Genomic DNA, 21,895 nt, shown 5'->3' on the forward strand with positions numbered 1-21,895 from the left:
TCATTTAGTTGGTGAATGTTTACTTACTACCTCTTACCTATCTGGCATTGTTTTAGAGATAGAGGTGAATGTGGCAGACAAAGTTGTTGCCCTGGAGCTTACAATCTAATTGGGATGGGTTGGGGGGGAAGATAACAAACTGAATGAGAAGGAGAAAATTGTTTGAAGATGTAGGGAATGAGTGTCATTAGCATATGAACAGCAAAAACAAAATGCTTGAGGCAGGAAGAGACTGAAAAAAAATCCTCTGTAGCAGGAGCATAGAGGATGGAGGAAGGCAAGGCTAGAGGTGTGACTTAGGGAGAAACAATATTAGAAAAATAATCAGAGGCTAGGTTATGTGGAATGTTATAGGCCATGATAATAAGGATTTATGACTTTTATTCCTTTTGTAAAGAGAAGGAATCGGAGAGTCCGACTCTTGCAACTCCATGGACTGTAGCCTGCCAGGCTCCTCTCTCCGTGGAATTCTCTAGGTTAGAATACTGGAGTGGGTTGCCATTCCCTTCTCCAGAGGGTCTCCCTGACCCAGGAATCAAATCTAGGTCTCCTGCATCGCAGGCACTGAGCTATGAAGGAAGCCCCTTGACTAACACAAACAAGAGGGTAACATCTGAACTACTGCTTCATAAAGGCCATTTTTACTGCTGTGTGGAGTATCTCCTTTGGGACAAGAAGTAGCGGGAGTGAGGGGTGCTGAATGGAGAGTTTTAGGAGGCTATTGCTTTGGTCCAGTGAGCCAGTGATAGCAGTTTAGACTAGGGTTTTTATTGGAAATGGTGGGATGGTGGTTAATTTTAAGATATGCCTTGGAGGTTAAGTTGTCAGGACTTCCTAGCAGATTGGATGAGGTTTGATGGAAAGAGGTGCATTGGGAGTGATTCCTGGATTTGGGTATTTGACTTGGGCAACTGGATACGCCATTAGCTCTGATGGGTAGCTGAGTGGTAGAGAGCTTTTGAGAGGATCAAGTTTGGGATTGGAGATAGTTTGGTGATAGATGATTTTTTTCTATGTTAAAATTCAAGATGATTTTTAAAAATCCAATTGGAGTTGTTAAATAGTAGCTAGGCATTTGAGCCTAGTGCTTAGGGAAGTGCTCAGAATTGAAGGTATAGATTAGGAAGTCTAGCACTATAGTAGATGGTATATATTATAAAGACATGGAATTAGCTGTCATTTCTTGGTGAGAGAGCACAGGTAGGTAAGAGAAGAGCTCTTTGGAATATTAAGAAAAAGAATAGAGGAGGAGGAGTCCAGGAAGGAGATTAAGAAGGTATGTCAGTAAAATGATGAAAACCACTTAGTGTGGCATCATTGAAGTCTAGAGAAAAGAGTGTTTCCAGAAGGAAGATATATTAAACCATAGAAAATGCTGCCATTAGGTGCAGTAAGTTGCTAACTATTCGGAGGTGAGGAGGTAGAAAGAAATTTTGCTGGGAAGAGGAGCAGTGACATAAGATGGTGGCTGGAGGGAAATGAGTAGGTAAAGATGGATTTCATAAAGTCATGTTTATATATTCATGAGAATGATTTAGTAGAGTGGAAGAGATATATAATTCAGGGTAGGAATGAAAGGGGATAATTGCAGGAGTAAAGTTCTTAGAGACAACAAGAATGACTATAGATAAACACTTGAATTTTTATTGTTACAAGAGGGTGGACAGAATAGGAGTTTTAAATGTAAGCAGGTTGTTTGAGAGGAGATGAAATAATACATATATGGTATATATAGATAACATATATATATATTTCTGTGAAATACAACTGAAAGTGACAGAGAGGGTGGACATTTGAGGAGTGGAGAAAGTAAGGTTTTCACACATTTTAGAGACTACAAAGTGATTTTTTTTGGTGGTGGTACTGGGTGGGATAATTTTAATATTATTATCTAGTGATGTTTGGCTGCCCAATTTAAATTTGTCATCAGATGTAGCTGAACTGTTTAGCAGCACAGCTGTGTGATTTGTCTCTAGCAATGTCAGCTTCTTGAGTATAATCTTGGAGTAAATGTATAGTTGGGTTTTTCCAAAATTAAGTTTTTCTAGATTAGTTTAACTGAGAAAGAAAGGTACAGAGGAATTAAAATTCAGTCTTTTTATGATGAGAATTCTATGATGATTACTGTCAAACACTTAAATATTTTTCAATAAATAAGGAAGTAAAATTTTAGATTTTCCTAAAAAAATTCATCAAGCATTGGGGCAACATTAATACAATTGAATTACTCTGTGGTTTATGTTACTTAAACATCTAATTTCTAAATAAATTTGCTTGTGGGTTTGTAATTTTGTCTCTCTTTCTTAAGTATAAATCTATGTCTAATCTTCATGGCATTTTTTTTTTTTTTTTTTGTAAAAGGTCTGTCTATGATGGTGAAGAACATGGACGATTCATGGAGAAGCTTGAAACTCGTATACGCAATCATGACCGAGAAATTGAGAAAATGTGCAACTTTCATTATCAGGGCTTTGTGGACTCTATAACAGAACTGCTGAAAGTAAGAGGAGAAGCCCAGAAACTCAAAGTAAGGAGACTCTCTCTGTCTTGGGGTTTTGGTTAACATTAAAGGAGTAGGGACTGCATTACAGGTTACATATTTGTGGTAAAGATTTTTGAATAGTAAGAAAGAGGTTTGTACTGAAACATAGATAATTGGGATTATAGCTTTTAGCTGAAAAGGATACTCTTTTAAGTTAAAATTTATTGGGGATAACTACATGTGGATGAGAGCTAGTAATAAAAATCAGTTTCTTCCAGATAGAAACTTAATTGATCCTTCTAGTCCTCTGTCTACTTCCTTGCTAGATAAAACCCATCACCATTGAATGACAGAATTGCAAGCCATGGCTGCAGAAGTCTTTGCGGCATGGCAATCTGCAGCTGCTGCTGCTAAGTCGCTTCAGTCGTGTCCGACTCTGTGCGACCCCATAGACGGCAGCCCACCAGGCTCCCCCTCCCTGGGATTCTCCAGGCAGGAACACTGGAGTGGGTTGCCATTTCCTTCTCCAATGCATGAAAATGAAAAGTGAAAGTGAAGTCGCTCAGTTGTGTCCGACTCTTTGCGACCCCGTGGACTGCAGCCTACCAGGCTCCTTCATCCATGGGATTCTCCAGGCAAGAGTACTGGAGTGGGCTGCCATTGCCTTCTCTGATGGCAATCTGAGGCAGGGGAAAAAAAAATTGTGATAGTTGTGGAAGGTCTTCTACCAAAGTATGGAAGTTCTTTCTTGATAGGACTAACTCAAGTTCAGGAGAGAGGGTGGCTGTATTGGTTTTGTCCCTGGCATAGCAGATTTCCTTATCTTGGGTAACTGACTTTGCTACAGAAAAACTACTGTGTTTGATTATGGGATGCTGTCTTAGTGCCTTTTGGGGGGGGGGGTGTTATGAAATAAACAATATTGGCTCTATAAAATCACCCAAATTCTGAAGTACAAATCACAGTGGGTCTGCAAGGTTTCAAATAGGAATTTATGGACGTGTATAACAACTATCCAGTCATCATAAGAAATATAATGTTACAAAGAAAATTAAATCTCTCTTTTTTACCCTTCTCAGTAGCTTTCTTCACTCTACCATTCAAAAATAGCAAATCTTATTTGTTGTTAATGTTCTTTAATGCTTAACTATTATCATTGAAATTAAATTAATTTATTCAGCTTACCAAATTTAATTTCAGGTGAATTAAAAAGTTAAATGTAAAAAATAAAACCGTAAAGAAACAAGTAGAAAATATAGATGAATATTTATGTGATTTTGGAGAGTGAGGAATGCATTTCTAAACACAATTCCTAAGCTAGAAAGAAAATATTGATCCATACAATGATAGTACAGTGAAAGAACTTTCTACATACAAGTTAAAAATGTAAAAGTAAATAATAAAATATTTACAAATACATATGACAAATGATTGATATCCTAACAGAAAATATCTTAATAGGAAAAATATGAATACTAATAGAAAACAGAAATGCTTGTTAATGTACAGTTTACATACAAAGAAATAGAAGGAAATGCTACAATTTAGAAATAATTAAATACAAATTTAAACAATAAAGTGCCACCTAATAAAATAAAAAAAATGAAACAAATGTTAATTAAAGTTGGAGATGATACTTATCAACTGGGGAATGCCTGGTTGGAGTGGAGACTATTACAACTTTTAAGGGGAGCAGTTTTATATATCAATACTGAAAACTTCTTATGGATCACTGCCTTGTCATGGTGAAGGGGCTTGCATAACTCAATGAAGCTATGAGCCTTGCTGTGCAGGACCACCCAAGATGGACACGTCATAGTAGAGAGTTCTGACAAAATGTAGTCCACTGGAGGAGAGAATAGCAAACCACTCCAGTACTCCTGCTATGAGAACCCCATGAACTGTATAAAAAGGTAAAAAGATATGAAACCAAAAGATGAGCGCCCCAGGTCAGAAGGTGTCCAATATGCTACTGGGGAAGAGCAGATGGCAATTTCTCATAGCTCTAGAAAGAATGAAGCAGATGGGCCAAAGCGGAGAGATGCTGACTTGTGGATGTGTCTGGTAATGAAAGTAAAATCCGATGCTATAAAGAACAGTATTGCACAGGAAGCTGGAGTGTTAGGTCCATGAATCGAGGTAAATTGGATGTGGTCAAGCAGGAGATGGCAAGAGTAAACATTAACATATTAGGAATCAGTGAACTAAAATGGACGAGAATGGGAGAATTTAATTCATATGACCATTATTACATCTACTACTGTGGGCAAGAATCCGTTAGAAGATATGAAGTAGCCCTCATAGTCAACAAAAGAGACCAAAATGCAGTACTTGGTTGCAACCTCAAAAACAGCAGAATGATCTTGGTTCATTTCTAAAACAAACCATTCAACATCACAGTAATCTTAAGTCTGTGTCCAGCCACCAGTGCCGAAGAAGCTGAAGTTGATCAGTTTTATGAAGACCTAGAGGACCTCCTAGAACAAACACCAAAAAAAGAATGTCCTATTCATCACAGGGGATTGGAATGCAAAAGTAGGAAGTTAAGAGATACCTGTAGTAACAGGCAAGTTTGGCATTGGAGTACAAAATGAAGCAGGACAAAGGCTAGCAGAATTTTGCCAAGAGAATACACTGATCATAGCAAACACCCTTTTTCAACAACACAAAAGAAGACTTTATGCATGGATATCACCACATGATCAATACCGAAATCAGATTGATTGCGTTCATTGCAGCCAAAGATGGAGACGCTCTATACAGTCAGCAAAAACAAGACCTGGAACTGACTGTGGAACAGATCATCAGGTCCTTATAGCAAAATTCAGGCTTAAACTAAGGAAAGTGGGGAAACCACTAGGCCAGTCAGGTATGATCTAAAAATCCCCTATGATTATAGTTAAAGTTAAGTCGCTTAGTCGTGTCTGACTCTTTGCGACCCCATGGACTGTAGCCCACCAGGCTCCTCTGTCCATGGGATTCTCCAGGCAAGAATACTGGAGTGGGTTGCCATTTCCTTCTCCAGGGGATCTTCCAGACCCAGGGATCAAACCTGGGTCTCCCGCATTGCAGGCAGACACTTTAACCTCTGAGCCACCAGGGAAGCCCCCTATGATTATAGGGAGGTTACAAATAGATCTGGTAGATCTGGTAGACAGAGTTCCTGAAGAACTGTGGACAGAACTTCCTAATATACAAGAGGTACTGCAAGGAGGCAAAGTAGTTTTACAAATAGCTGAGGAAAGAAGAGAGGCTTAAGGCAAGGAAGAAAGGGAAAGGTATAACCAACTGAATGCAGAGTTCCAGAGAATAGCAGGGAGAGACAGGAAGGCCTTATTCAATGAACATTGACGAGAAGTAGAAGAAAACAACAGAAGGGGAGAGACTAGAGGTCTCTTGAAGAAACTAGAGATATCACAGGAAAATTTCAATGCAAAGATAGGCATTATAAAGGACAGAAATGGTTAAGACCTAGTAGAAGCAGAAGAGATCCAGAAGAGATGGCAGGAATACACAGAAGAACTGTACAAAAAAGGTCTTAATGACCCAGATAACCACGATTGTGTAGTCTCTCACCCAGAGCCAGATATCCTGGAACGTGAAGTCAAGTGGGCCTTAGGAAGCACTGCTGCCAATAAAGCTAGTGGAGGTGATGGAATTCCAGTTGAGCTATTTAAAATCCTAAAAGATGATACTATTAAAGTGCTGCATTCAATATGTCAGCAAATTTGGAAATACCAGCAGTGGCCACATAACTGGAAAAGGCCAATATTCATCCCAATTCCCAAGAAAGGCAGTACTAAAGAATGTTCAAATTACTGGACAGTTGCATTCACTTCCTATGCTAGTAAGGTTGTGCTCAAAATCTTTCAAGCCAGGCTTCAGCAGTACTTGAATCAAGAACTTCTAGATGTCCAAGCTGGGTTTAGTAAAGGCAGAGGAACAGGGATCACATTGCCAACTGAATCATAGAGAAAGCAAGGGAATTCCAGAAAAAAACTTCTATTTCTGATTCATTGACTATGCTAAAGCCTTTGACTATGTGAATCGTAGCAAACTGGAAAACTCTTAAAGATATGAGAATACCAGACCATCTTACCTGTCTCCTCAGAAACGTATTTGTGGGTCGAGAAGCATCAGTTAGGACCTTATATGGAACAACTGACTGGTTCAGAATTGAGAAAGAGTGCGACAAGTCTGTATATTGTCACCCTGTTTATTTAACTTATATTCAGAACACATTATGTGAAATGTTGGGTTGGATGAGTTACAGGCTGGAATCAAAATTGCCAGGAGAAATATCAACAATCTCAGATATGCAGATGATACCACTTTAATGGCAGAAGGTGAAGAGGAACTAAAGAGCCTCTTGATGAAGGTGAAAGAGGAGACTGAAAAAGCCAGCTTAAAACTCAGTATTAAAAAAAGCTAAGATCATGGCATCTGACCCCATCACTTCATGGCAAATAGAAGTGGAAAACATGGAAGTGGTGACAAATTTCCTCTTTTTGGGCTTTAAAATCACTGTGGATGGTGACTGCAGTCATGAAATTTGAAGACGATTGCTTCTTGGAAGGAAACTATGACAGTCCTAGACAGTGTATTAAAAAGCAAAGACATCACTCTGCTGACAAAGGTCCATATAGTCAAGGCTATGGTTTTTCCAATAGTCATGTACTGATGTGAGAGATGCACCATTAAGAAAGCAGAGCACCAAAGAATTGATACTTTCAAACTGTGGTGCCGGAAAAGACTCTTGAGAATCCCTTGGACCACAAGGAGATCGAACGAGTCAGTCCTAAAGGAAATCAACCCTGAATACTCATTGAAAGGAGTATTAATGCTTGAGCCACCTGATGCGAACAGCAGACTCATTGAAAAAGACCTGACGCTGGGAAAGACTGAAGGCAGAAGGAGAAGAGGGCGACAGATGAGATGGTTGAATGGCATCACCGATTCAATGGACATGAACTTGCGCAAACTCCGAGAGATGGTGAGGGACAGGGAGGCCTGGCGTACTGCAGTTCATGGGGTCACAAAGAGCTGGACTTGACGACTGAACAACAACAACTGAAAACTGCAAACAGCAACAAATGAAAACTATGTTTTCGTTTATTCTAAAGCTACAGGTGCATGTACAGTGATGTGCATGTGATTTTTTTTTTTGATGGCTAAGACTTTAAAATGTCCCTGAAAGTCATGTACTAGAGGATTAGTAAAATAAAGCATGGTATATCCATTTAAAAGAGTAAGAAACTACATTACTGTAGAAGGATATCTGATATGAGAACGTTTGCGTAATGTATAAAAACAGATTGAAAAGTATGAACAATTCGGTTCAATTTAAAAAGTTATACTGAATTTTAGGGGACTGAAAAGCCTCAAGTGGACAGAACTGTTTGAAATATGTGAAAATAAAGATACGGCGCTTCTGCCAGGAGTTGTACGTGCTGTTCGTCCTCACTCTTCTTCCTCATCCCAGCTTCCCATCCATCCTCTCCGTGTGCTGTTCTTGATGCCTGTGTTTGAAAACCTCTCTCTCTTCCTCGGGTGCTTTGTCCATGACAGGCAAAAGGGTGCTTTGTCTCTGGTTACTGAAGTAGACATGTAGTGGAGTACCTGAATATTACCCATAATGTTCTCTGTTAACACATGGGAGACTGCCCTAGGGGGCATCCTTTCAGCTTGTGTGAGGAGCCTGTGAAAATTCTTGAACTTTAGAAATAAGTTTAGAAAATGGAAAAGTTTGACTATTACATACTATCAGTGTTATTTGAACATAGCAATGAAATTTCTGTGTTCTCTAGGATGCCAGTTATTTTTTTTTTTTTGATTCACAGTATGTGTGTGTGTGTGTGTGTGTAGGTGTGTATAAATATATATACATATCATACATATGTTCTCTGAATCAAGAAGTAGCATTCTAGACAAGCAGTATATAGAGCCTTTATTGAAATAAACATGGTATGTTTCTCCATTTATTTAGATCTTAATTATTTAAAATCCATCAAAGAGGTTTTTAAAAAAATTTTTTAAATTACGAAAGTATGATAACACTTTTCAGATGACTTGGAAAACACAGAACAAAGTTACATACAGTTCCACTATATATTACAATTATGTTTTAAGTAGATAATTTAAGATTTTTAATTGGAGTTTTAATATCAAACTTTCAGAAATTCATAGCATGAATAAGCAGAAAAGTAGAAGAATACAGTAGACCTGAAAAGCAGTATGAACCAATTCAACATAATTAAGATTTATACAATTTTCACACAATAGCAGGATACAAATTCTATTCAAGTTCCCATAGACTGTAAAGCAGGAGGCACTGAAACATATCTAGGGACATAAAACGGGGCTTCCTAGGTGGCTCAGTGGTAAAGAATCTGCCAGCTAATGGAAGAGACACAGGAGACTCAGGTTCGATCTCTGTGTTGGGATCAATCCCCTGGAGGAAGAAATGGCAACCTACTCCAGTATTCTTGTCTGGGAGATCCCGTGGACAGAGCATCCTGATGGGCTACAGTCCCTAGGGTCACAAAGTTGGACACGACTGAGTACAGACATGCACAAACGCCAAAGAAGGTGCAAAAATTTCATGGTCTAAAGGTATTGGAATCATACAGAATCTGTTCTCTTATCACAGTTGAATTATGTTAGAAGTCAACATTAAAGATACTCGAAAATATCCCACATATTTTCAAGTACAATGTGGCATTTATCAAGAGAGATCTTGACTTAGCTGTTGAAAGCCTCAATAAAGTTCACTTGTTCAGTTGTGTCCGACTCTTTGCGACCCTATGGATTGCAGCATGCCGGGTTTCCCTGTCCATCAACAACTCCCAGAGCTTACTCAAACTCATGTCCATTGAGTCGGTGATGGCATCCAACCATTTCATCCTCTGTTGTCCCCTTCTCCTCCTGCCTTCAATCTTTCCCAGCATTAGGATCTTTTCCAGTGAGTCAGCTCTTCACATCAGGTGGCCAAAGAATTGGATCTTCAGTTTCAGCATCAGTCGTTCCAATGAATAATCAGGACTGATCTCCTTTAGGATGGACTGGTTGGATCTCCTTGCAGTCCAAGGGACTCTCAAAGAGTCTTCTCCAACACCACAGTTCAAAAGCATCAATTCTTCAGCACTCAGCTTTCTTTATAGTCCAACTCTCACATCCATACATGACTACTGGAAAAACCAAAGGTTTGACTAGAGGGACCTTTGTTGGCAAAGTGATGTCTCTACTTTTGAATATGCTGTCTAGGTTGGTCATAGCTTTTCTTCCAAGGAGCAAGCATCTGTTAGTTTCAATAAAGTTAAAAGACTGAAAAAAACACAGAGGGTGACTGTAGAGAAGGAAACATTTAAGTGAGAAATTAATATTAAAATGAGAAATTAATATGAATGATACTTTAAAAAACATGTATTTGGAAATTAAATGTGCACATTTAAGTGATGGATGTATCTAAGAAGCCATAAAAAGGAAAATTAGAAAATGTTTGTAATAGAATAAAAATGAAAGGAAAATTTATCAGATTTTGTTGCATGCAGGTAAAGCTGCTCTGTGCAACTGAATACAATGTGGAATCTTGAATAAGTTATGAAAAAAATAATGGACACTAGCATAAAATTTTGTGAAATTTGAACAAAATCTGTGCTTCAGTTAATAATACTGTATCGCATGTTGATTTTCTGGGTTTTTTTTTTTTTTGCATCATCGTATTTCTTTATATTCTCAGAATTGGATTGAAAATGTCAAGCCTCATTCAAATTGAAAAAATGTCACAAAGATAATAAACTTTCTAGACTTTTAGCAGTAATACTAGATGCCAGAGTAAGTGGAATTATATCAAAGTTTTGAGTGAATATAAGTTAGAAATCTAGGATTCCATTCATGCTTAAGCAAACAACTGGAACCAAAATGTCATAAATTTTTTTAGCTAAGCAAAAATTCATAAGTTTCTAAAATATATATTATACATATTTCACTTTTTCTATTTCACGTTCAGTGCTTCCATTTTGTTTAAATGCTTTCCAATTTCTCCTTCTTATTTTTTGTTGTTCTTTCTCAAGCCTTTTTCGAGTGCATTTAAATAAAATGGGAGCACAGACTATGAAATAGAAAAAGTGAAACAAACTAGATAAAAGTAAAAAGTAATACTGTAGTACAGTTATTTTTAAATAGGGCTGTTTATTAGACTCACATCTGAAGCTTTGGAGAAAAAAACAATACCTTGGCATTTGTATTTTACAAAAAATTTCAAGATAATTCTAATGTGCATCTGGATTTTAAAAAGTGATTGCAGGTTTTTCTATTAAACGGTAGTTTCAGTGATATAGAATTTACTATTTTCTGTTGACCAGTCATGATACAATGGTGTTAAAATGAATAACAGTTACATAATCACAGTAGTAAAAAATATTTTTTCAGTTTTCATGATCAGTAGCCAGATAAAAAATAAAAGAGAATTTACAATTGCAAACTATAATGGCAACATGATTAACCTAACGATATAAAATACTTACAGTAGAGTGATGTGGTAATTGGAAGTGTATACTTCCAATTGGATGTGCGTAATTCCAAGTGTTTTCATCCACCCAGCCAGTCTATGTTTTTTGGTTGGTGCATTTAATCAATTTACATTTAAGGTAACCTATTGCTGTTTTCTTAATTGTTTTGAGTTTATTTTTTGTAGTTCTTTTCCTTCTCCTTGGTTTTTCTCCTTAGAGAAGTTTCTTTCTCATTTTATATCCTGCTGTTCCCTTCTGCCTTGTTCCTTTTGCATTTTATATCATGCCATTCCCTTCTGATTTCTGTTGAGAAATCAGCTGATAACCTTATGGGAATTCCCTTGTATGTTATTTGTCATTTTTCCCTTGTTGTTTTTAATGTTTTATCTTTGTATTTAATTTTTGTTATTTTGATTGCTATGTGTCTTAGTGTGTTCCTCCTTGGGTTTATCCTGCCTGGGAGTCTCTGTTCTTCCTGGACTAGGTTGAATTTTTCCTTTTCCATGTTAGGAAAAGGAACTGTTATCATTTTAGACATTTTCTCAGGTGCTTCCTCTCTTCTCCTTTTGGGACCCTTATAATGTGAATGTTGGTGTGTTTAATGTTGTCCCAGAAGTCTCTGGCTGTCTTCTTTTTTTTTTTTTTTCCTTTTTTCTATATTCTGTTTTGTGGCAGTGAGAGCCACCATTCTGTCTTCTAGACCATTTACCTCTTCTTCTGCCTGTTACTCTGCTATTGATTCCTTCTACTGCATTGTTCATCTCTGTTTGTTCTTTAGTTATACTTGGGCTTTGGTAAACATTTCTTATATCTTCATTCTTTTTCCAAGATCCTGGATCATTTTCACTGTCATTATTCTGAATTCTTTTTCTGGAATGTGCCTATTTCCCCCCTTTTTAGTTGTCTTCCTGAGATTTTATCTTGTCCCTTCATCTGGGACACAATAGTCTGCATTTTCATTTTGATTAACTTTCTGTTATGTGGTTTCTCTTCTGGCGGCTGCAGGATTGCAGTTTTCCTTGCTTCTTCTGTTTGCTCTCTGGTGGATAAGGCTAAGAGGCTTGTGCAAGCTTCCTGATGGGAAGGACTGGTGGTGGGAAAAACTGGATCTTGCTCTGGTGGGCAGGGTTGTGCTTAGTAAAACTAATCTGGGGACTTCCCTGCTGGTCCAGTGGTTAACACTTTGGCTTCCAATGCCCAGGGTGCAGGTTTGATCCATGGTCACGGAGCTAAGATCCCATATGCCCTATGGCCAAGAAACCAGATCATAAAAAGCAGAGCAATATTGTAACAAATTTAATGAAGACTTAAATTAAGAAAAAAAAAGTAATCCAGTTGTCTGCTTATGGGTAGGGTATTGCACTCCCTCTTTGTTAGTTGTTTGGCCAGAGGGAGCCCAGCCCTGGGGTCTACAGGTTCTGTGGTAGGGTTAATGGTGACCTCAAAGAAGGCTCACCAAGGGGCGCCTCCCAGGCTGCTGTTGCCAGTGCGTGTGGCCAGCCACTGTTGATCCACACCTCCATAGGAGACCCTCCATCACTAAGTAGGTCTGGTTCAGTCTCCTGTGGGGGGTCACTGCTCCTTTCCCTTGGGTCCTGGTGTGCTCAAGATTTTGTTTATGCCCCCCAAGTGGGTGTCTCTGTTTCCCACAGTCCTGTGGAAGTCCTGTAATCAAATCCCACTGGCCTTCACAGTCAGATTCTAGGGGGATTTCTAGTCCCTTTGCTGGATCCCCTGGCTGGGAAGCTTGATGTGGGGCTTGGAACCTTCACAACAGTGGGAGAAGGTCTTTGGTATTATGCTTCTCCAGTGTGTGGGTCGCCTGCCCAGTGGGTATGGGATTTGATTTTATAATGATCGCATTCCTTCTGCTGTCTTGTTTCAGCTTCTCCTTTGTCTTTGGGTGTAAGATATCTTTCTTTGGTCGGTTCCAGCATCCTCCTGTCAATGATTGTTCAACAGCTAGTTGTGATTTTGATGCTCTCGCAGGAGGAGATGAATACATGTTCTTATACTCAGCCATCTTGAACCCCTAGATAAGCTGTGTAGATGTCCTCTCGTTGTTATGTTCAAATAGTATTGAAATAGTAATTATCTTTCTATCAGAAGCTTTAATTAGGCTCCTGTGGCTGTTTTAGAATTCTGGTTTGCGTGAAATTGGTTTAGTGGGCCATGATCAGTATTTTTAATAAAAATTGAAATAGAATGGAAAAGGGAACAATAAAGTGTATTATATGCAGTAAGACAAAATTGTTTCTTGAAAATTTTGTTTCTCTCTGTGTGTGTGTATTTCCTATACTTGCGTATCAGGTTGCAATGTAAAATATATTTCTTTCAATGAGTTTGAGGTTAAAAAAAAAGTTTCAGAAATATCTTTATAAAGTAAACAAGGCATTCTAGTAGAGAATGTGATACTGAAATTAGTAGTATTTATGGAAGGTTGAATTTTATGAAATCTCCTATTTACATGAAAAAAAAAATCTAATCATTCTTAAATAATAATCACTCAGGGGCTGCCCACACCACTTTTATTCACATTGTTTAAAAGCTTTTTCTTATATTGAACTGATATTAATCCCATTTTTGAATAACGTCCATATATTGGTTTGAATAATAAGCTCTTCAGTCTCACTTATTCTAGACCAAGAATCAGCAAAGTATATCTTCTAGGCCAAATCCAGCTTGCCTCCTAATTTTGCAAATGAATGTAGAAACATATTGGAACATAGAAACACCCATTCATTTATGTATGTATATGGTTGCGTTTTTGCTTCAGTGACAGTGCATGTAGTAATCTGCTCAGAAAATGATAGTCCAGGTATAGTGTATAGTTTTGGGCAAAATTTTCAAAGGTGTGTTCCTAAAAAACTGGTTTCCTGAGATGATCCTCAGTGAAAAGATGCTACATAAAATAAGTTGGAAAACACTGTGTGATATCTCCTTAGGCATTTATAGTGCTATAGAATATTAAATGCTTCAGAAGTTCCCAGTAAACGAACCTTTTTAGTATTATTTCCTATACATATTATGTATGTGTGTGTCTATGTTTGTGTGTATACAGAGTGCAGAGTATCTATTAGTATAAAATTTGTTGTCGTTCTGAGGGACATAATAGAAAATGCTGGGTTAAGGAAATATCTTAAACATAAGGAGAGATTTAGAGTCCACCAATTTAGAATTGGTGGAAGTATAGGAAGCCTCTATTAAAGAAAGCTTTAGAAGTTAATATTGCTCATGTTTTGATAATGTTTAAGAAGGTGGGGAAGTTACTATTCTATAAAGTTAATTTTTATATCTACTGATTCTTCAAGAGTGGCTACCAAAATGAGTGGTGCCAATTCATGAATTCTATGTAAATTTAAAGCTTGTTTACCTGATTTTTTACTATCTGATGGATAAATTAGAAAAGAGGGAATATGGAAATGTTAGGAACTATCAAGAATTAGTGATCCAAGAAATTAAGATAAAATACTTTCTAAAATTAGATTATAAGTAGAAATATTTGACCTGAGTTCCGTTCAGTTCAGTTTAGTCGCTCAGTCCTGTCTGACTCTTTGCGACCCCATGGACTGCAGCATGCCAGGCCTCCCTGTCCATCACCAGCTCCCGGAGTTTACTCAGACTCCCTTAGTTAAACAATTCAATTTATGCTCAAGTAAGGTTCTTTGTCCCACTCCAGTGTTCTTGTCTGGAGAATACCAGGGATGGGGGAGCCTGGTGGGCTGCCATCTATGGGGTCACACAAAGTTGGACATGGCTGAAATGACTTAGCAGCAGCAAGGTTCTTTGTGGGTTATTTTTTCTATTATAGTTTTTCTTTCCATTTCAAATGAAAGTGTGATATTTATTTGTGTTATATAGTTTGTACTATTTCAAACTGAACATATTTTTTAGTAATTTTTTTTTATTGTTCAAAAAGTCATATAGATGTTCAGTAGACAAGTTAATACAGTTTAATCCCAGGAGAATACAACTAAACCAAAATGTGGTGAAATATGGAAACAATCTGAGTACGTACACTAAATATTTTCATTTAAAGTCTTCATCTTAATCAAACTATTGTCTAGGTATTTATTATAAGTTTAAATTGTCTTCTCTCCACAGAATCAAGTGACGGATACTAATAGAAAACTACAACATGAGGGAAAGGAAGTAAGACCAGTTTACCTTTTGAAAAAGTCTTTTCTGTTTCCTGTCATTCTCTTTGATGACTGTGTTCCTGATTTAGTGGCTTGTGAGACCATAAGCTGCATGTTGGAAGGAGTTGGACATTATCATTGCTTCTCATGTTTGTCTGCAGTAAATGAATATAATCACTAGAAAGCTTAGTGAGAGTATGTAGCCTTCCTTAGTTGTATTTTTAAATCACTTGAGTAGTCATAATATGGCCAATGCTGTTTCCGCTGCCTAGAATCTTCTTTCTCCAGTGTTTATGCACTTCATATATTTGCTCATATGTTACCTCCTAATGAGGCCTTTACTAACCAACTTACTTAGAATTGCAATCTCACTTTCACCTTTTGTTTTCTTTTTACCTTTCCTGCTTAATTTTTCTCCATTGCACCTATCATGCTCTGATATTATATAGTTTTCCTTATATGTTTGTTTTTTTGGTCTCCTTCCAGTAGAAATTAAGCTCCATGAGGTCAGGATTTTTTTTTTTTTTAAATACACTGCCATATCCCCTCTACCTGCCTAAACAGTGACTGGCACAACATGAATGTGCCATAAGTATTTGTTAAAAAAGTGAATCATTGATTCTATTAGTTGATATATTCACCATTTAAATCATAGTTTATAAGATCACTTGATGTCCATTTTCTCACTTAATCCTCATGGCTGACCTGTGACAAAATTAGGACTAGTATTTTATTGACCAGGAGAATAAAACAGATGATTTGCAAAAGTTTACATAGTAATTGATATGGCTGAGACTAAAATCCAAGTTTTCTGACTTATAGTCAGTTACTGTTCCCTGTATCATGTACCTTCCTTATTGCCTAATACTTATTTAATGTTTAATAATCTTTAAGATTAGCCTTTGATTGTCTTATCAGTAACTTAATCACGACCACTTCTCTCTTTTTTTTGGGAGGGGGGCATAGTATTTAAGTAGCTAACATTTTTAGGTATGGATATGGGATGAATTCTATAAGAGGCCATGTAGCTTATTGCTTTTTAAAAGTTTGTCTCACATATTTTAAGTTTTTGCAAAGAGCACAGTTTCTTCTAGTTTTATTTTCTATCACTTCAGAGGGAAGACTTTAAAACTCTATGAGAAGATAAATACTGGATAAGTACTTCACTAAACTGGAATTCTTGCAAAAGCCACAACTTCTAAGTGTGTGGTTTATTCTCTACTGAAATAGAGATTTAGTTAAAGATTATTTTCAAGATTCATTTGAAGCTGTATAAGAAGGACTGTTTTCCTCTAGGCATCTAGCACTGATGAAAGAAATATAGGATCTTCTTAGATTGATGAAATCATAAATCATGAAAAGTCTGAATAGGGTTTGGAGCAAATCTGCAAGTTTTTTTTTCCTGGATAGCCCCTGAATTTTAAGATTTCATTTCACCCAGCCTTTTCTAGTGTAGTATGTATGCATCTTGGGGAGAAAGGGGGAAACCATGCAGGGATGTTTTACTGGTTGGGAAAGGCAGTTCCTTAGTCCACTTGGCAGGTCTTACTATGAAACTGTCTGGGATGTTCTGATGAATTGAACATAGGGTGGAAAAATGTGACTGAAAGCTTTTTATTTACAGCTGTTGGCATAATTCAGTTTTTTTTTTCCCTCTTGCCAAGCTGGTGATAGCAATGGAAGAGCTGAAGCAGTGTCGACTACAACAGAGAAATATTTCTGCCACTGTTGATAAATTAATGCTGTGTCTTCCAGGTGAGAAACTGGATATAGAGTAGAATTCTTGATGCAGTTTCTTTAGCTTTAATTAATCTTTCACTTTCTCTAAATTATTCTAATGTGCTCTTTTTCCCTTCTCTTTAAAGTTCTGGAGATGTATAGTAAACTGCGGGAGCAGATGAAAACTAAAAGGTAAGTTTTTTTTTATTGAACTTTGTGTTATCTAAAATTTGTTATTTAGAATTTTTTTAAAAGTCCATATTTAGCATAACCTTTCAAAAATAATTGTTGATAAGACATCTTCTCTAGCCTTTTGTATATCTATTGATTCATCCTGAGAGTTACTATTATTTTCATATGCTAGTGGTATGCTGATGTATTTTGTCATGTATTATGTTTAAGAAAAAATACTACACATAGTTTGATTTTTAGAAGACCCAGTTTTTTAGGGGAAAAGCATATAATTGTTTTAGTGATAGTTAATTTCAGAAATATGCTTTGGTTTAGAAAAAATAGTTACTGGTTCTGGAGGTTCTCCATTGAAACAGAACCAATAATGTGTGTATCTGTGTGTGTGTGTGTGTGTGTGTGTGTGTGTGTGGAGAGAGAGAGAGAGAGAGATTGATTGTTTTTTTTTTTTTTTTTTTTTAGCAAATTGGTTCACATGATTATGGAGGCTGGCAACTCCAAAATTTGCCTAGTAGATTAGTAAGCTAGTTAGTGTCAGGGAAGAGTGAATACTATTGCCTGAGTCTGAAGACGGTCTGCTGGCCAAATTCCATCTTCCTCTGGGGAGTTTAGTTTTTTTTCTATCAAGGTGTTTAACTGGTTTAATGAAGCCCATTCACATTATGCAGACTGTTCTTCTTTACTCAAAGTCTACTGATTTAAGCACTGATAAACTGAGTGACTTCACTTTCACTTTTCACTTTCATGCATTGGGGAAGGAAATGGCAACCCACTCCAGTGTTCTTGCCTGGAAAATCCCAGGGACAGGGGAGCCTGGTGGGCTGCCGTCTATGGGTCGCACAGTCGGACATGACTGAAGCGACTTAGCAGCAGTAGCAGCAATCTTGTGTCAAAAATACCTTCACAGAAATATCCAGAATAATATTTGATCAGATCTTTGGGTACTATGGCCTAACCAAGTTGACATGTAAAATTAACTATCACAAGGGGCAAAGTCAAGGTTAAGCTCAGAGGATTGCTTTCCTATGTATTATTTTAATCTGGTTTTATTTCAGAGGAAACTTTATAGTGACTCTTTGGCTCTTCTTCCCAAACTAGAGTAAGCATCCCCATTGTCTCTGCCCTGGGGTACCCTGCAGTATGATGGGGGTATGTGAAGCTTTAAGATAAACAGGACACATTTTCCTGGAATGTTAATTTTACCTAGTTTTGAGGGAAAAAGTACAGAATTAAAATATGTTAATACTGAAATAAGATTAAAAATATTATGAATAAAATTATAAATCCTCAAGACTTTTAAAGTTAAAACATGAGGCATCAGTATTTTTTTAATTTCTTAGGGCTACTTCCCAGACTGTCTTTTCCCCAGGAGAACATATTCATATAAGCGAACACAGATTGAACAGTATGAGAAATTCTGTTAAGAATGATAGAAAGTAGTATTATTTCCCTGATAACCTTTTTATGAAGTTCTAGAATTATAGAGAATTATAGAGATTTAAAAAAAAAAAACCAAACTTCTGTGTCAACTTCTCTGAATTAACAAATAGTAACAATTCTGGTTTTAATTCATATATATAAATATTTATGGCATATATAAACATATGTGAGAGACAGGTAAACATGTACATTTTAAGAAATTCAGGTAGAGCTCATCCCCTTCCTCAGTCCTTTTCCTTTCCTTTCTCCTTTGAGGAAACCAGTATCATAAATCTGGTATTTCCTTCTAGTCCATGTTTTTAATGTCCAAAAATCATATTGTATTTTAAAAAACATTTACATGAATAGTTCTGGTATTTGTTTTTTTGAGATTCATTCATTCATTCAATAAAAATGAATTGAGTACCTACTGTGTTGCTAGGCATTGCTTTTAGTGCTGGGGATATAGCTCTGAAAAAAATAGTATCTGCAATCATGGGCTAACATACTAGTGGAGAGCTTATTAAAACATATATAGAGATCTAGTTCACTTATTTTAATTGCTTTATAGTAGTCCATTATATGAACAATCTGCATTTTTCCTCTTAATTCAAGTGATTGTCATAAGTGCTGTTGACCAATATTTCCAGTTCAACCTTTTTCTGTTGCATAGAATAGGATTATATTTTGGGGGCTCCCTTGAGCTGTATCAGCACCACATACTGAGTTGCCCTCCTGTATGGTATCCTCCTTAATCTGCTTGGGCTCTAATACCCAGTGTTATGCTTCTGTGCCTCCTGAATGCCCTTCTCATCCCTGTTTGGCCCTGACACAGCTGCCTTCCTATACAGACAGTCTTACCGCACTAGGTCCCTTGTATCCCATGCTGGTCCATCTTACCCCTTATCCACCAGTATATGAATGCTCTTGTTTATTTGGATCTTCTTTAGCTGTTTTCTGCTTTTTAGTGAACAAGTCTTATATATCTTTTGTCATATTTCCCCCTAATTATATGGTATTTTTTGATGCCTATTTTCAATGGTATTACTTTTTAAATTTTAATTTTCAGTAATTTATTACTAGTATACTATTAAATTTGTGTATTTATCTTTTATTCTGCAATCTTATTAAATCATTTACTAATTCTAGGAGCTTTTTTGTATATTACATTGAATTTTCTATGTAGCTGATTATCTTATCTGCAAATAAAGACAGGTATATTTTTTTCTTTCCAATTGGGATGCTTTCTTTTTTGGTTTGGTTTTCTTGTCTTGTTGAACTTGTAGAGCCTCTGAAAGTGAAGTGAAAGTGAAAGTTGCTCAGTCATGTCTGACTCTTTACGGCCCCATGGACTACACAGTCCATGGAATTCTCTAGGCCAGGATACTGGAGTGGGTTGCCGTTGCTGTCTCCAGGGCATCTTCCCAGCCCAGGGATAGAACCCAGGTCTCCTGCATTGCAGGCAGATTCTTTACTGTCTGAGCCACAAGGGAAGCTGGTTAGAGCCTCTGGTACAGTGTTACATAGAAATAATGAGGCTAGATATCTTTGTCCTGTTCTTGATCTTAGGGGGAAAGCATTTAACCATTGAATCATATGTTAGGTGTAATTTTTTGGTACATGCAATTTATAAGGTTGAAGAAGTTTGCTTCTATTTCTAGTTCTTGAAACTTTCTGTTAGGAATGAATATTGGTTTTGTCAAATGCTTTTTCTATGTAAGTGAGATGATCATTATGTGTTTTAAGTTGCTTCAATTGTGTCTGACTCTTTGCAACCCTATGGACTATAGCCGACCAGGCTTCTTTGTCCATGAGGATTCTCCAGGCAAGAATACTGGAGTGGGTTGCCATGCCCTCCTCCAAGGGGATCTTCCCAGCCCAAGGATAGAACCTGCATTGGCTCCTGCACTGGCAGGCGGGTTCTTTACCACTAGTGCCAGGTGATCATATGTTTTTTAAAAACTGCTTTTAGTTTCTTAATATGATGATTTATATTGAATGTTAAATGTTAAACTTGCATTAATGGAATAAATCCCACTTGGTCATGATATACTGTCCTTTTTAATATGATGTGGTATTTGATTTGCTAAAATTTTGTTAAGGATTTTTGTATCTATGTTCATGAGAAATGTTTATTTGTGGTTTCCTTTTTGTGTTATATCTTTTTGGAATCAGATTCATGCTAGCCTTATGAATAACTTGGAAAGTTTTCCGTCTTTGATTTTCTGGAAGAATTTGTATAGTGTTAGTAATTATTTTCCTTAAACATTAATACTTGGTAGAATCTACCATTGAAACCACTTGACCCAGGAAATTTGCATCTTTTTGGTAAGAAAGTTGTTAACTACAGATTTGATTTAAAAAATAAATACATGGCTGTTTGCATTTTGTGTTTCTTGAGAAAATTTTATTTGTATCTTTCAAGTAATTTGTCTGTGTTACCAAAATTCTTGAATTCATTAACAAAAATTGTTAATTGTATTACTCTATGCTTTATTGACTATGCCAAAGCCTTTGACTGTGTGGATCACAATAAACTGTGGAAAATTCTGAAAGAGATGGGAATACCAGACCACTTGATCTGCCTCTTGAGAAATCTGTATGCAGGTCAGGAAGCAACAGTTAGAACTGGACATGGAACAACTGACTGGTTCCAAATAGGAAAAGGAGTTCGTCAAGGCTGTATATTGTCACCCTGTTTATTTAACTTCTATGCAGAGTACATCATGAGAAACGCTGGACTGGAAGAAACACAAGCTGGAATCAAGATTGCCGGGAGAAATATCAATAACCTCAGATATGCAGATGACACCACCCTTATGGCAGAAAGTGAAGAGGAACTCAAAAGCCTCTTGATGAAAGTGAAAGAGGAGAGTGAAAAAGTTGGCTTAAAGCTCAACATTCAGAAAATGAAGATCATGGCATCCAGTCCCATCACTTCATGGGAAATAGATGGGGAAACAGTGAAAACAGTGTCAGACATTGTTTTTCTGGGCTCCAAAATCAGTACAGATGGTGACTGCAGCCATGAAATTAAAAGACGCTTACTCCTTGGAAGGAAAGTTATGACCAACCTAGATAGCATATTCAAAAGCAGAGACATTACTTTGCCAACAAAGGTCTGTCTAGTCAAGGCTATGGTTTTTCCTGTGGTCATGTATGGATGTGAGAGTTGGACTGTGAAGAAGGCTGAGTGCCGAAGAATTGATACTTTTGAACTGTGGTGTTGGAGAAGACTCTTGCGAGTCCCTTGGACTGCAAGGAGATCCAACCAGTCCATTCTGAAGGAGATCAGCCCTGGGATTTCTTTGGAAGGAATGATGCTAAAGCTGAAACTCCAGTACTTTGGCCACCTCATGCGAAGAGTTGACTCATTGGAAAAGACTCTGATGCTGGGAGGGATTGGGGGCAGGAGGAGAAGGGGACGACAGAGGATG

General features: G+C 37.1%; 1 protein-coding gene across 4 annotated transcripts in view; it reads left to right on the top strand.

The window, feature by feature from the left end:
• EXOC6B (exocyst complex component 6B) overlaps positions 1-21,895 on the top strand; it is a 722,047-nt gene that overhangs the window by 89,759 nt on the left and 610,393 nt on the right. For all 4 annotated transcript variants that reach the window (XM_070798075.1, XM_070798078.1, XM_070798076.1 and 1 more), the window contains exons 2-5: positions 2,362-2,527; positions 15,097-15,144; positions 16,796-16,886; positions 16,997-17,042. In XM_070798075.1, coding sequence (XP_070654176.1) covers positions 2,362-2,527; positions 15,097-15,144; positions 16,796-16,886; positions 16,997-17,042 — 351 coding nt within the window. The remainder of the gene's footprint in view (positions 1-2,361; positions 2,528-15,096; positions 15,145-16,795; positions 16,887-16,996; positions 17,043-21,895) is intronic.

Source organism: Bos indicus, chromosome 11 (assembly GCF_029378745.1).
Source record: "Bos indicus isolate NIAB-ARS_2022 breed Sahiwal x Tharparkar chromosome 11, NIAB-ARS_B.indTharparkar_mat_pri_1.0, whole genome shotgun sequence".
NCBI lineage: Eukaryota > Metazoa > Chordata > Mammalia > Artiodactyla > Bovidae > Bos > Bos indicus.